Below are 15,417 nucleotides of genomic sequence, written 5' to 3' on the forward strand. Positions count from 1 at the left end.
GGGTATGCGTGCATCACATCGGGAGACACATTTGATGTGCATATAATTATGCGATTTAACGCACCAATGCGGTCAAAATCAAATGATTGTATGCATTATCGCGCTAGTGTATGAGCACCATAAGAAAGAGTCTTCTCTAGTCCTTTATTTTTGCTAGTTAATTATGTGTTACAATGTTTAAACTATCTACAACACATTCAGTTACAATAAAATGCGAAAAACCTCTTACTAACATTTATACAGCCAGCAATTTACAGGAAGTGCAGATTAAATAATATCAGTACAAAACCTCTGGGGGTCGCTAGCATACGGGAAGGACACATTTCCTCATGACGTCGCCTGACGCATCCTACGTCCTATTGCAAGTGGCGAAAGAGGAGAGACGACATTTTCTTGGAGCCAAGGTTTTATAGTATTTCTCCTGCGCCTAAAGAACAGACGCGGATACGGAGACAATAATAATCACTTTGTAGTTTGCTCTCTTGTACATGTAAACTGTACAGTCTTTCAGCCTCTCAGGCATGGTAGGGAAACTCCGAAGGAAGCCAATTTAGGTGAGTCCGTCCCGTTTCTGTTGCGTGTCGGCAGTACGGGCTGGGGTAGAGCCGGGGTAGTTATATATATGATTGGCGGCTTCGGTCACTTCTTATAGTTTGTCGTAAAACCGGGTTACGGCTCTAGTAAAGTAATAAAACGATATTTATCCCTTCATTTATTCAGTCTATCGTTTTATTACGTTAATTCAGCATGAAATGAATGGTTAAGAACTCTGTGTACCCCAGACCTCGCGAGATTGCCCCTTAAATAACAAGCATTATTGTGGGCATAACAGCAGCGTTAAACTGTTATTGTAGGTGTGGTATAAAATTATATATTTTGTGTATGGTTTAGCAATGAGAAGCCACATATTAGGAAGGTCGAGTTTTTCCCAAGTCACCAATAGTGATGCTTAATATATATATATATATATATATATATATATATATATATATATATATATATATATATATATCTATCATATTTTAGTAGGCTAAAAGTTATGCTGAGGGGGTTGGGAGTAGGGATGGCCATCGACCATTGATGATTTATGGCCGATGTTACCGGTAAATACCTTTGCCATTCATGTGGGAGAACCAGATGGTTTCCCTACATCGATGGCAAAGGAGAACCAATGTTTCCTGTTTTTTTTTTTTTTCTTTTCTTCAAGTTACAGGGACACGGAGCAAAGCTCCACTACTGACATATTTACGTCCCACCCCCTGAGTTCTGATTGGCCCACAGGCCAAAGATGATGAATGACCATCGATAGCTAAAAGTTTTGATGGTTATCCATCAGATAGTTTATGACTATCGATGGCTGGTTGCAGAATTACGATCGATGCTGCACTGATGGCCATTCCTAGTTGGGAGAGGGTAGGTAAAGGTTAGGGATAGGTGGTGCCGGTGCTTGCAGTATTAAATGGAATCTAGGACCCAGAAGAAGATGCTGGAGCTGCCAGCAAGAGTTTGTCAACAGTTAATCGTGTTATCTGGTTGACATTATAGGGTAAATTCTATTTTCCACGCTGTGAATAGCCGACTAATGGATTTCTGCTTGCACCTGTCCTGGGTTGCATAGTGATATTTTCGGGTGCGATTCGATGCGCGCTCCCACGCACATCGCACAGCACAGAACATACTTGCCTACTTTTGTAAACTAGTTTCAGGGAGATTATAGTTGGTAATATAATTTAGCAAAGTGCCATGTTGAGGGGGCGTGTCATGCTCCATCCAAAGGGCGTGTCTAGTTCCATATATGGAGAGATTGTGAAAAGAGATTGTGAACGTGGCACCTAGAAGCGTGGGTGTGTAATTTAAAATGACTTATATCCAAATGTAGATGAGCCCCAGAACAGTAAGAGATACTATACTTGGTAATGTGCTGGGAAATGGTACTGATGATTGAATGTAAATGTTTTTGTCTCTCATTCCTTTTCCCCCCAAAATGTAACAGTGTAATGTGGGCTACGTGAAATGAGGGATATTGCTAGACTAATGAGGGAGAGAGGGAGATTGCTGCTATTTCAGGGAGTCTCCTGCATAATGCAGGAGGGTAGGTAACTATGGCACAGAAAGACTGTGCAGCCTGTACTTTCCTTACTAGATTGCATTATATCTAGTACATAAAGCATGCTGCTGTAGCATATTGTATGCTTTTTGAACTAGATACAATGCAATCTAGTACAAAAAGTATGGAGTTTTTCGTTTCCGTAAGAGCACCGTAAGGCCACAGGATATCTGTTCTTCCCTATGGAGGAGACATTTCACCCAGTAAAGGAACTGTAGCAACATGTGGGCCAGCATGCTGGATGATCCGGTGTGTCTAATCACTAGATATTTTTGGAACAGTCACACACATGCTTGCAGGTCCTCCGGACCAGTTTCCTTTTATTGCTACAAGTTGTAATTTGGAGCATATTTTTCGGGTGGGGATGTTTGCCTTTTCTTGTTTTTATTCTGTTTTTTTATTTTTTTATGACTCTTATACTAGAAATGTTTCCAACCAATTACGGTACATTTTTTCTCTGTCGTCCATCCTGGTGACACAGCTAACAATGGGATGTAGGAGGGTCTGCAGGAGCAAAGCACCTATGCTAACTTCTTTGAGAGTCATGCTCCTCCCTTCTGCATCCCAGCATTCCTCAGTTCATTTTAGGTGCCCACTGGAGTGGGTGCTATTCTGACTGGCTGCGGACTGCAGCCGTTCTCTAGAGTAGCTAAGGGTTTGTTTTTATATTAATATTCTTTTAGTGACAGGCTACAGTTCCAAACTTCCAGAGGAAAGTTCTTTACACTGAAAGCACAGCAGAGGCTGACAGAAGCGCGTCCTGTTAGCACTCTGCACAGTGCTTTAACCTCCATGAAAGGAGGTTTCCTGGGGTGAGTCCTGAACTGGCTCCCTGCTTAGGGGGGGATCTTGGGGGATGGACCCCCTTGCTATGGAACCGCCATTTTACCGGGCTTATAGGCAGAAATCCCTAGGGAGTTGATGCCTATTACAGGAGTCCAGCAGAGCTGGACGCTTCCAAGTGGTCCCAGACTGAGGGGAGACACTGGAAGTAAAGAGAAGCACTTGGTAGGAGCGTCTGAAAGGGGGATGGAGCCAAAATGCTTTCCTCCCCGCTGAAGCAGAGACTTGGTCTCTTCCTGCACTCTGCTCTGGCGCCTTTTCTCTCCACACTGTGTGGAGCTGAAGGAGGATTTCACACTGCAGAGCTGAGTGGAAAGCTTCTCTGGGGCAGCGCTTCCCAAGGTGACCGCTGAGGGTCCATTGCAGTAGACCGATAAGTACTTAGATATATGCCTGACATTGTGCAATGTGTGTGTTATCATGACAGAAAGGAGTAGATTCTCTTGGGGAGGGAGCATCTGCCATGTTAATTAACTGCAGGTTAACTAATTAACTATTGAAGGATCAGGGGGATTTGTGCCCCGTTTGTGAGTCTGTGCCCAGTGGGGCTCAAGCCCAGAGGCCTGAGTCTGCGTGGGTGGCTGCCTTGGGGAGATCTATGAATGCCTTAGTACAGGCTTTGAATAGGCAGAGAGATGATCTGGTTAAGTCTCCTAGGCCTTTTTTCTCCTCTCAACCTTCTGTGGGCTCTATTACCCTATCTCAGGTGGACCCTGTGTTTCTGCAGGTTATGCATGACACAGCTCAGTGTCCATAAAATTAATACTTTTATGGAGCAGTTGTCTAAGGCTCCTGAGGTTACTTCACCTAGACACCCTTTATCCACTCCTCCCCTCCTTAATTTAGAGTCAGACGATGAAGAGGAATGTAATGAAGATATGTTTTGGGACCAGAGGGAAGAATTTGAGTCTTCTGTCCCTGGCATTGAGGATTTGATTTTAGCAGTTAAATAAACATTGAATCTCTCAGATGAGGATAAAGTGCCAATTCAAGGTGTATTTAAGAAACTGCGCAGGGATGCAGTTACTTTTCCCTTGGATGAGGGCATGATAGCATTACTTGGGGAAGCATGGAAGACGCCTGATAAAAGGCTTCTCATGCCCAAGAGATTTGCAAACATGTATCCCATGCCGGAGGAGCATGTGAAATTGTGTGAAAAGATCCCTTTGGTGGATGCACCCGTTGCTAGGTTGTCTAAGACCACTGCTTTACCTGTACAGGGGGGTGCTGCTTTCAAAGACCCCGTGGATAAAAAGTTTGAAGGCTGTCTTAAGGCGGTGTCTGAAGGAGTGGGCTTTACCTTACACCCGATTATTGCATCTGCTTGGGTATCCAAGGCCATGATGAAGTGGGCGTTGTGTAATCAGCTTCAACCTGACACAGAAGCCTTTGCTTTGGCAGAAAAGCTGAAGTGTGCAGCGGAGTATGTTTGTGAGGCTGGTGAAGAAGGCGTATGGATAGTAGTAGATGCTCAATTAGTTCAGTAATACCATTTAGGTGCATGCAAGGGAGGAGTTAATACTGAGTAAGTAAAACAAGACCGTTTCCCCCAGCTCACTGGTGTATGATATGCCCCCAAGTCACGTATGCTTGGGGGCATATCATACACCTGCACAGGTATATGTAACCAGTATCTCTGAATTCTATTATCATGTAGTGTTCAAGATTGGTTACCAATACCATTCAGTGAGCTAGGGGGAACTGTCTTGTTTTACTTACCTGGTGAAGAAGGTGTCAAATGTGTCAGCCACTTCCTTGACAGCTAGGAGAGCTCTCTGGCTTAAGGCTTGGGAAGCTGACAGTGAGTTTAAGAAGTCTCTAGAGGCATTGGCTTTTAAGGGACAACTTCTTTTTGGGACAGAACTGTATTCCCTTATTAAACAATTTACTGAAAGAGCACCTTCCTTCCCACCACATTTGCTAAGCACTTGGTGTCTTGGTTTGGGGCATTTAGACCGTCCTTTCGTTCCTCCTTTCAAGGTGGTGCGTTTCAGGCTCTACCTTTTGGGCTTGTCACAGCGCAGAGAGTTTTCACGAAAGTGATGGCTGTCATGGCGGCGGCTCTCAGGTTGAAGGGGATTGTGATTATTCCATATTTAGACTACTTCTTGTTCAAGGCAGAATCGGCAGAGAAGTTTCAGGAACATCTGACGATTGTGACACCGTTCCTTCGAGACCGCGGGTGGATGTTAAATCTTCCAAAGTCTCATTTAACGCCCACTCAGAAACTTCAGTTTTTGGGTGTGATCTTGGATATGCATCTTTGTCTTCCTCCCAGAGTCCAAAGCAGTCGACAATCGCCAGTTGGTGCTGTCGATTCTCCAGTCACCAAATCCCTTGATATGGCAGAGTTTGAAACTATTGGGCAAAATGGTGGCAACATTCGAGACCCTGCAGTATGCAAGGTTTCACTCAAGGACATTTCAATGGAACATTTTGTCCAGTTGGTACGGGAATCTGAAGTCCATGAAACAGGAAACACTGTTACTGTCTCAGGAGATGAGGGAATTGTTGATCTGGTGGACGGATCTGGAGTCTCTTCATTTGGGGCGTTCCCTTCGCTCGTGGGATTGGTTGGTCGTCACGACCGACGCCAGTCTCAGGGGCTGGGGGGCAGTGGCCCTGCACCTCAGATTACAAGGTCTGTGGTCCATTTTGGAATCAAAACTGCTGATTCTAGAACTCCGGGCAGTGTGGAAAACCCTTCTACAGGCGGAAGACCTCCTGAAGGGATCGCCCATCCAAATACAATCAGACAATGCCAGGGCTGTGGCTTATCTCCACCATCAAGGGGGTACTCGCAGCAGGATGGCCATGCAGGAAGTCTCTCGGATGTTTCAGCGGGCAGAAGTGAACATTCCAGCTCTGTCGGCTGTGTTCATTCCTGGGATCTGGAATGTGGAGGTGGACTTCTTCAGCAGGGCGGAACTGCTGGAAGGAGAATGGGCATTGCATCAGGAAGTTTTTCAGGACATAGTAGCACTCTGGGGGCTCCCAGAGGTGGACTTGATGGCGTCCAGACACAATTGTCCGGTTCCCTGGTTCTGCTCGCGGACCAGGGATTCCCTTGGTGGATGCCATGACAGTTCCATGGTGATTCAGCCTTGCGTATGTATTCCCTCTGTTTCCCATGATTGCTCGGGTCCTCAAGAGAGTGAGGACACAGGGGGTACAGATTATGTTGATTGCTCCGGATTGGCTCAGGAGGTCTTGGTATCCAGACATACTGAGGTTGTTGACGTAAACCTGACGTCTTCTTCTTCGGAAAGACCTACTAAGGCATGGGTCTTCAACCTGTGGCCCTCCAGATGTTGAGAAACTACATGTTCCAACATGCATTGCCACATTATTTCCTATAAGAGCATGCCAAAAACCCTCAGGGCATGCTGGGATATGTAGTTCCACAACATCTGGAGGGCCACAGGTTGAAGACCTGTGTACTAAGGCAAGGACCTTTTCTACACCAGGACCTAGCTCGTCACAATTTGACGGCCTGGCTTTTGAAACCTCCTTATTAAGGAAGAAGGGTTTCTCAGGTGCTGTTATCCAAACCATGCTCAGGGCTCGGAAGCCTGTGTCGGCAGCTAGTTATCATAGGGTTTGGAAAATCTATATCAGGTGGTGTGAACGTTAGAAGGTACACACCTCTAGGTTCAGGGTCACTAGACTTTCTAGACGTTTCTCCAAGACGGTTTTTCAGCAAGGCTTAGCTTGCAGTCCTTAAAGGTACAGTTGTCCGTTTTATCCATATTCTTTCAAAAAAGAGTGACTCTGTTGCCAGAAGAACAGATTTCAAGGCGCCGGTGTTGTCGGTTCTTCAGAAACCTCCATTTGAGCTTTTAAGGTCAGCTGATCTTAAATATCTTTCTTGCAAACTTACATTTGTTAGCTATAGCCTTGGCTAGGCGGCTCTCAGAATTGGGGGCTTTGTCTTGCAAGTCCCCGTTTCTGTTTTTTCATGACGACAGGGCTGTTATTAGAACATTGCCTAAGTTTGTACCTAGGTAGTATCCAATTTCCATTTAAACCAGGGGATTGTGCTCCCGGTGTTTTGTCCTCCAGATGAGGCAAGAAATAGGGACAAACTTAAGAAATTGGACGTGGCACGCGCTCTGCGACAGAGTAAAGGATTTACGCAAAACTGATTTGCTATGGGTACTATATGACATGCATAAGAGAGGGTGGCCTGCTTCTAAGCAGACCATTGCTAGATGGTTAAGGTCGGTGATTGCCTTTGCATACACTAAGGTAGGCAGACCAATTCCTTCCAAGATTAATGCCCATACCGCCAGGTTGGTTCCTTCCTCTTGGGCTGTGTGTCATGGGGCTACAGCGGAGCAGTTATGCAGGGCTGCAACCTGGTCCTCTGTTCATACCTTTATCAAATTCTACAGGTTCCATGAGTTTGCATAGGGTGGACGCTTCATTTGGGCGAGTAGTGATGAGAACTGCAAGTCTGAGCGTACCTTACCAAAGGACCGGCCCTTGAACGTCCCATGGTTAGCTGTGTCACCAGGATGGACGACAGAGAAAAGGGGATTTTTGTAAGAACTTACCGTTCGAATCCCTTTCTCTGAGTCCATCTTGGTGACACAGCGATCCCTCCCTTACACTCAGTAAGTTTATACCGGTTCATGTATTGTCATGTTATTTGGTTATATTTGATTGTGCATAATAATATGTTCAGGCGTTATGCTGAGTAATGTATCCTAGTTTGCTTTGGAAGTTGAACTGAGGAATGCTGGGATGCAGAAGGGAAGGTCCTGCCTCTAATAGAAGTTAGCATAGGTGCCTTGCTCCTGCGGACCCTCCTACATCCAATGGTAAGCTGTGTCACCAGGATGAACTCGGAGAAAGCGATTCGAACGGTAAGTTCTTACAAAAATCCCCTTTTGGAATAACTACTAAAAGTTCTCTCTGCCATACTTATGCCCCTTTCAGACCGCACTTTTTACCCATTGTTTGGCTGTTTTTTTTTTTTACCATTTCAAAACAGTAAATTTGTGCAGTCTGAAAGGTGCAGAGTGAATTTACCGGTTCTATTGAACTGGTATTTCTAAAAGGTAATAAAGCAGGGTCCTACCCGTTTCAGACCCGTTTTTTTTCATCCACTGTTTTCTTTGGGTTAAAACTGGTTCAGTGTTGTGAAGGAACAAAAACTGCACTGAAATACTGTTTAAAGACATGCGGCGTGAAAGGCGTTTTAGCTGGCAGATCAGTTTTTAGAAACGTTTTAAAATACCTGGTCAAAGCCAGGTCTGAAAGCAGCATTAGTAGACATGCATGGTGGGGCCCACTCGTCACCACCCCTGTAATCATCTAGGGCAGGCTTGTCCAAACTATAGCCCTCTAGCTGTTGTGAAGTCCCATCATGCCTTGCCACAGTTTTGCTATTGGGGAATGCTAAAACTATTGCAAGGCATGCTGGGATGTGTAGTTTCACAACAGCTAGAGGACCACAGTTTGGCCATGCCTGATCTAGAAAACACACATACAGATAGTGGTAGATGCTCAATTAGTTCAGTAGCATTTCCCAGGTGCATGAGGGAGGGGTTAATTACTGGGTAAGTAAAACAAGACATTTTTTCCCTCAGCACACTGAGCAATGCTAGTAACCAATCTAGAACACTACATGATAATAGAATTCAGAGATATTGGTTACATATACCTGCGCAGGTGTATGCTATGCCCCCAAGCCGCGTCAAGGCTTCTCTGTATATTGGGGGTCCCTAGCGCTATATCTAGATGCAGGGTGCGGCACCCCAAAAAACCATCATAAGCTGGGAAGCCCAGTATTAACATTTTCCCTCACTAACACTATCTCTATCCTATTTTAATTATATTCATTTATCTCTCTCTTTTTATATAGCTTCGGCTTCCTATCACTAATTATTAACACTTAGTATATCACTGGCATGCCGCACTGGGCTTCCCAGCTTATGATGGTTTTTTGGGGTGCCGCACCCTGCACCTAGATATAGCACTAGGGACCCCCAATATACAGAGAAGCCTTGACGCGGCTTGGGGGCATAGCATACACCTGCGCAGGTATATGTAACCAATATCTCTGAATTCTATTATCATGTAGTGTTCTAGATTGGTTACTAGCATTGCTCAGTGTGCTGAGGGAAAAAATGTCTTGTTTTACTTACCCTGATCTAGAAAACTCCAAGCCCTGCTCTACTGACCACCTCCCCATTGCCTCTCCCTTCTGGCTCCTTATTGGGCAAATCACCATTATTCTTAGCCTTAAGGTAGCCATACACTGCTGCCAGTCACAGCAGTGTATGGCCAACTGATCCCCTTTAAGTGGTCTTTCTGCATGTGATGTATTGCTTGGGACCCTGTTCCCTGCTGCTCGGAGGCAGTCCAAGTCGGATCTGATGTGCACAGACCGTGTATCAGATTGGATGGTATTTCACCCGCATGCAATCTGGCACGATTTCACCTGATTTCTCCTCTCGATCCATCGGTATCAATTAAAATTGGTCCAAATCGCATAAGTGTATGGGGACCTGAAGGCTGCATCCTAATCTAGTCTTCATTCTAGTATCCGCCATCTTTGAAAACCCATGCAGTTCCACTTCCCTGTATGGGGTGTTGCTGTCTGCTGTAGTGCTTCTAGCTTAGTGTAGTCTGTATATCAGCAGTGATATGCAAACCAGACCTGTGCTAGAAACACCACAGCAGACAGCGACACCCTAGGCAGGGAAGAGGAACTGGGTTTTCGAAGATAGCGGGTGCTAGAATGAAGACTACTAATCCACCTCTGATCTTCCTCTGACAGGGGCTCCTGTATGACTTTGTTAATGCTCTCCCTGGAGGTTGAATACCCCAATATGTTTGCCTTCTCTGCTCTTGACCGCTTATAGCTAAGCCTAGGGAAAGCAGTTGAAAGGTCTACAGTGTCTAGGTCAATATGCAATATGTTGACATGCTATATGTTAACACCAATAGATCAACATGTTAAAGGTTGACCCATAAAAAGGTCGACATGAGTTTTTGCACAATTTGTTTCTTTTTCTTTTTTCAGGGCTTTTTCGTACTTTACTATCCACTTGGTCTTCCAGTGGAAACTGTAAAGTGCCCAGGCCCAAAGCATGGCAAGTACATGCTACACAAATTAAGGATCCATGTTGACATTGACACCTGAAAAGGTTAAAAACTCATGTGGACATTTTGCTCGTGTCAACCTTTTCACAAAGTCACCTTTCACCTTTTCTTCTGTGTGTTATTGATCTATTAACTGTCTAAGTAGACCTTTCAATCCACACCCAAGCATAAACCCCTCTGGTGCTCCGGATACATTTGTTGCAGCCAAGGGTAACTTCAGGCCATGAATTTTGCTTTGTCCTTCCATCTCTTGGCTTTCCCAAAGCTGAAGTTCGACTATAAAAATAGTTTTTAACGTATTCTCTCCATTTTCAGATATGGGTCGTTCAAAGCAGATTGGGAATCACAAAAGTGACAAAAAGAAAAATATTTCTAAACTTTGGAAAACCAAACGGCGGGTAAAAGATTTAGATCAGATTCATGAAGATCTCCGTCCAAGGAATGCCCATCGTTTACTAAAACAGGAGATTGATTACAATGTGCCTGGTAATGCCCAGCACTACTGTCTACATTGCGCGTGAGTAACATATGATGAAAGTATCTAATAAACCCATGCCTTGCTAGTATGTGAAAGCAACCTGATTCCACTGTCCGTACATCTGCTGCATTCATATAACTGCAGAAATCTGATTTATTTTGTATTTCCGAATTTAAAGAGTGCAAAACATATACAGTCACAAGGTCGACAGGGACATTAGGTCAACAAATGCTAGATTGACAGTCAAAAGGTTGACACACAGGGTTTTTCAACTTTCTTTGAGTTGACGTGCCGACAGGCAGTATTTTGTGCCCTACTATCCCCTAGGACGTGAATAAAATAGTGTGCCAAGCATAACGGTGGACTTTTTTAGTGTCCATGTCAACGGTGTTGACATTCGGTATATAAAAACCTTGAACTTAATGCATGTCGACCTTCCTCTTCTCAACTCCATGATCCCTACCCATAACATCTTCTTTCACAGAGCCGGACATTACTTCCGATTTATCTGCAGATCTGTCTGGTTGGAACAAAGACATGGTTATGGATGAGAGTGAATGACAGTTGACCATTTGCTTGGAAATGCTGGAAAACTGACACTGTCACTCACCCATAACCATGTTTTTGTTCCAACCAGCCAGATCTGAAGAGAAAGCTTACTAGTATATGGGCACCCTAAGAGCTATCACATGGTGAAAACTTTTAAGAGCTTATATGTCATGTAATAAATGAACCGGTTATATATTGTCAGTGACACAGTAGCTATTACTCATAATTGCATTTAGCCAAAACTAGAAAGATAGTTGTGATGAAAGTTGTACAACACTATTAAACCCTTGCTTAGGGACACTGACACAGGGGTAGATTTTGTATAAAGTGCAGATTACATCATTAACGTGATGATCATCTGTAATACATGTTGGTTCTGTCGGTGCAGTAGCCCATTGTTGCAGAAACATACATTAGTATGCATGTATGAATATTGTCCCATGACATACACATGGTTCAGACAGATGAGGCCTGCAATATAAAAAAAAACTTGTATATAAAACAGTATGGTATTCCCTAAAATGGCTGAGCAATATTACTGACCTGCCCACATGATATGATTGTGTAGGCACTGTATATAATCAGTGGTCTTACATATAACACATTTTATTATCTTCTGCTGATCGTTCAGCATACTAGACCTGCTTTAATCCTTGTGCATGGTTAGTGTATAGACCATGGTACTAAGAATTAATAGTAAAGAAACTAATATTACCTCTACTGTATAAAGACAAGACTCCTATTGTGTCTTTACCTCTTGGACAACATAGAGATGCACACATAGTTTTTAGATTACAAATACCATAAGATTGGAAATCAAAAGGGCCCGAAAGATTAAAGCTATAGGTTCAGCTCTTAAAAAAGCTTCATCAGCATTCATGGAGACGGCCGCTAAATTTTCAAATTAGTGTCCTTTTAAATGAAAAGGATTGACTAGATGGAATGTGAAAACGGCCAATATTTCCATGTATCAGAAACATCGGGAAACATTGAATACCTCCTGTCTTCCACATGGAATTGTCTATGAATGCGTTGGAACAGTCCATTAGTTCATTTGTTTTTACCAACTATTCATAGTCTGTCTCATTGAAATTGGGAAATCTTTTAGAAGACCTAGATTTACAAGAGACACAGTGAACATTGCGAGGCTTCCGTGAAACCAACCAGAAATGTAAAATGATTACTGTTGTTTGTTAGAGGCATTGGGCCTGATTCAAATTGGCTCACTAGGCAGAATACATTTGCTGCCTAGTGAGCCCATAAACGCCGCCTAGCCGAATGCCTGCTCCCCCGCCACCGAATGCCCTCGGTACCATGCGAGGGGTTGTGTTTGCGAACACATCTCGCAAGTGGCCAAAGGGAAAATAAATAATTTGATGGTTGGTGACCATCAAACTATTTTTGTTCCCTTCAATAATAACAGTCTATACTGACTTTTATTTCTGATGCTGTTCGAAGATGGGGCTGACAGGCTGTGATAACAGGCGCTCACCCCATGCCGGCTTCTATAGGGGGAAAGCCCATAAACCGCTTGATGTTCCCCTGCATGCCCCCAGCCATTCCTCTCCGCAGCGAATGAACCTCGCCAAAGCCATTTGCTGCCGTGGTTTGCACATGTGCAGAAATACGCATGCACAAACCCTGACCATCATGGCAGGGGACAAATTTGTATTGCAATGAGCGATCCTAAATCGGCCCCATTTTTCAGAGTGCTTTTTCAATGGCTAGTAAAGAACTAATCATGTTGTATCCTTTATCAACATGCTGAATATCCCTAGGGGTAATATTTATTGGAGTGCCTTAATTACATGCCGGAGTGGTCCAGTCCAGAAAGCGTAAGGTATTTTTTTACTCTAGTTCTAGAGAGCAACTATTGGTGGACCTCTTTCAAATAGATAGATTGTCACGAATTTATCGCTGGATCACTTTATCCTTTATTTGAGGAACACCATTTCTAATAAATGATTGTGTGATCAACTTATTATATTGATATTCCTACCTGCCCCAGATGAAGTCAACTCCTTGACTAAACGTGTTGGGCTAACCATGTTGATCAATTGAATCCATCAATTGTATAAGAGGATCTCCTTCTTTTATATTGCTGATTCACTGAATTGTACAAAAATACCTACAGTATATGCACTTTACTGTATGTCCTAAGGGCATGTTTTATTACATATTTATTTTAAAAATCCACGTTGGTCTATTTATCAAGGCTTAGCGCAATAAGCCTTGATAAATAGACCATTTCCATTAATGCTGGGTCCTATCTAACAGGGGACTCTTTCAGGGGTGCTGCCTAGATCATTCTCTGGTGCAGTGTGGGGTCCTATAGATAGATAGAGATATATAGATATCTATATAGATAAGATATATCTATCTCGAGATAGATAGATAGATAGATCTATCTATCTCTGAGAGAGATTCATTCCTGATGACGGTTTGCACACAAATCGAAACGTAGAAGAATAAAGAGTGACTTCTCTATTACATAAGTCCTAGAGTGCCGCTTCTTTTCTAAGAGTATATAGATAGAGATATATGGCCTTATTCTAGTTCACTCTTTCTGACAAAATCCTACTTAGATGGACAAAACCATGTGCACTGCAGGGGGACAGATGTAACATGTGCAGAGAGAATTAGATTTTGGTGAGTTATTTTGTTTCTGTGCAGGGTATATACTGGCTGCTTTATTGTTACACTGCAATATAGATCTCACTTTGAAGTAAAACCCCACCCAAATCTAATTCTCTCTGCACAAGTTACATCTGCCCCTCCTGCAGTGCACATGGTTTTGTCCATCTAAGAAGGATTTTGTCAGAAAGAGTGAACTAGAATAAGGCCCATAGAGAGAAAGAGATAACCACTAGGTATTTAGTTGATTTTTTTTTGTTCTTCACTTTGTTTGACATTCAAATATTTGTGTTTTGTCGGTAATGAGAATTTAGTGGTGTAATGAATCCATTTTCGTTCGTTATGTATGAAAATATGTTGTAAAAAAAAAAATGTAAATGTCTATTTTTTTTTCATAATTTTGACTTTTTTTCATGCAACTTTATCAGTAAGAGGTCTACGTACTTCACATCAGCATGGGGCAGATTGGTGCTTAGCCACCTGGCAATTAAATTCTAGTATGCACTACTCCTTTAACAACTGCTATGTATGTTTACAAGGGGTTAAACTGGAGAATACTTTGGGGTTGAATGTTAGATAGAGATATAATATCTATCTATCTATCTATCTATCTCTCTCTAACAATCACACACACATACACTTTCCTGGTCTGTATATACTTACTAAAAAATGTGTATACTTTTCCAGACGATACTTTGTGGACCTGAAGACTCTGAAGGAGCATTTCAAAACCAAAGTTCACAAGCGCAGGTAAAAATGCCTTCCCATACAGTATATGCTCAAATGAGTGTCCAACTAGCATGTTTAACATACAGAAACTTGTGTATTCATGTTCAGATGAATGCAATTTGATAATGGACGTTGACTGAACTGTAGGTGTGGCTTCCTTGGAGAACTGAGAATTTACTGTAGGTGTTAATTATCTATTGCAGGTTGAAGCAGTTGAAAGATGAGCCATACACTCAGGAAGAAGCAGAAAGAGCTGCAGGGATGGGCTCATACAGACCCCCAAAACAAATTCAGATCCAGACACAGGATGTTGATATGGAATAATTATCTATTGCTATACAGTACATGTACACCACGTCCTTTTCTCTTCTAGTGGACACTGGGATTCTTTAGTAAAACTGCTGGTAAAACAACATATCCCATTGAGCTACTACATTGGGGCTTTTTGACTTTTATTCAGCTAGCCAAGTCTGATTCCATATGTACCTTGTTTTTTTTTGTAATACCAGTAATGTTTTACCAAAAGCTCATTTTACATGCAAAAATTCACAGAGTAAACCGCATCCAAAATATGCCTTTTTTGTTGGTGTCTTATATGTATGGCATCTTAACTTTGCTGCCCGGATCCTATCCTGCAGTTAATTAGACTAAAAGCACTGTGGTCCGCTGTGAATGATATTCATCCATTCATGGATTATGTAACAAGATGACCTATTCTGTGTGTGGGTGTGAATGAATATGAAGCTTGCTCAGGCATCCATAAACGTAACTGCCTGTCACTTTCAATCACGTCTCTTCTCTCATCTTGCACGGATGCACAAATAAAGCTGCTGTATTTAACCTTTGCACTGCCATCCTGCATGTGATAAACTGGATTTGTTTATATGGCGTATGGATTTAGACAGAATGCTTAATATATAAGTAAGAAAGCATGATTGGAGTCACATTTTCTAAATCGTTTTAC

The 15,417-nt window shown here is 42.8% G+C and overlaps 1 protein-coding gene across 1 annotated transcript; it reads left to right on the top strand.

Moving 5' to 3' along the window:
* The first annotated feature begins 395 nt into the window (after nucleotides 1-395).
* On the top strand, nucleotides 396-15,025 carry ZNF593 (zinc finger protein 593). Its single transcript, XM_083173275.1, has 4 exons — nucleotides 396-554; nucleotides 10,379-10,580; nucleotides 14,412-14,474; nucleotides 14,657-15,025. The coding sequence occupies exons 2-4, from the start codon at nucleotides 10,381-10,383 to the stop codon at nucleotides 14,775-14,777; spliced, it is 384 nt and encodes a 127-aa protein (XP_083029401.1). The 5' UTR covers nucleotides 396-554; nucleotides 10,379-10,380; the 3' UTR covers nucleotides 14,778-15,025.
* The last annotated feature ends 392 nt before the right edge of the window (nucleotides 15,026-15,417 follow it).

Source organism: Crinia signifera, chromosome 2 (genome assembly GCF_055691185.1).
Source record: "Crinia signifera chromosome 2, ASM5569118v1, whole genome shotgun sequence".
Classification (NCBI taxonomy): Eukaryota; Metazoa; Chordata; class Amphibia; order Anura; family Myobatrachidae; genus Crinia; species Crinia signifera.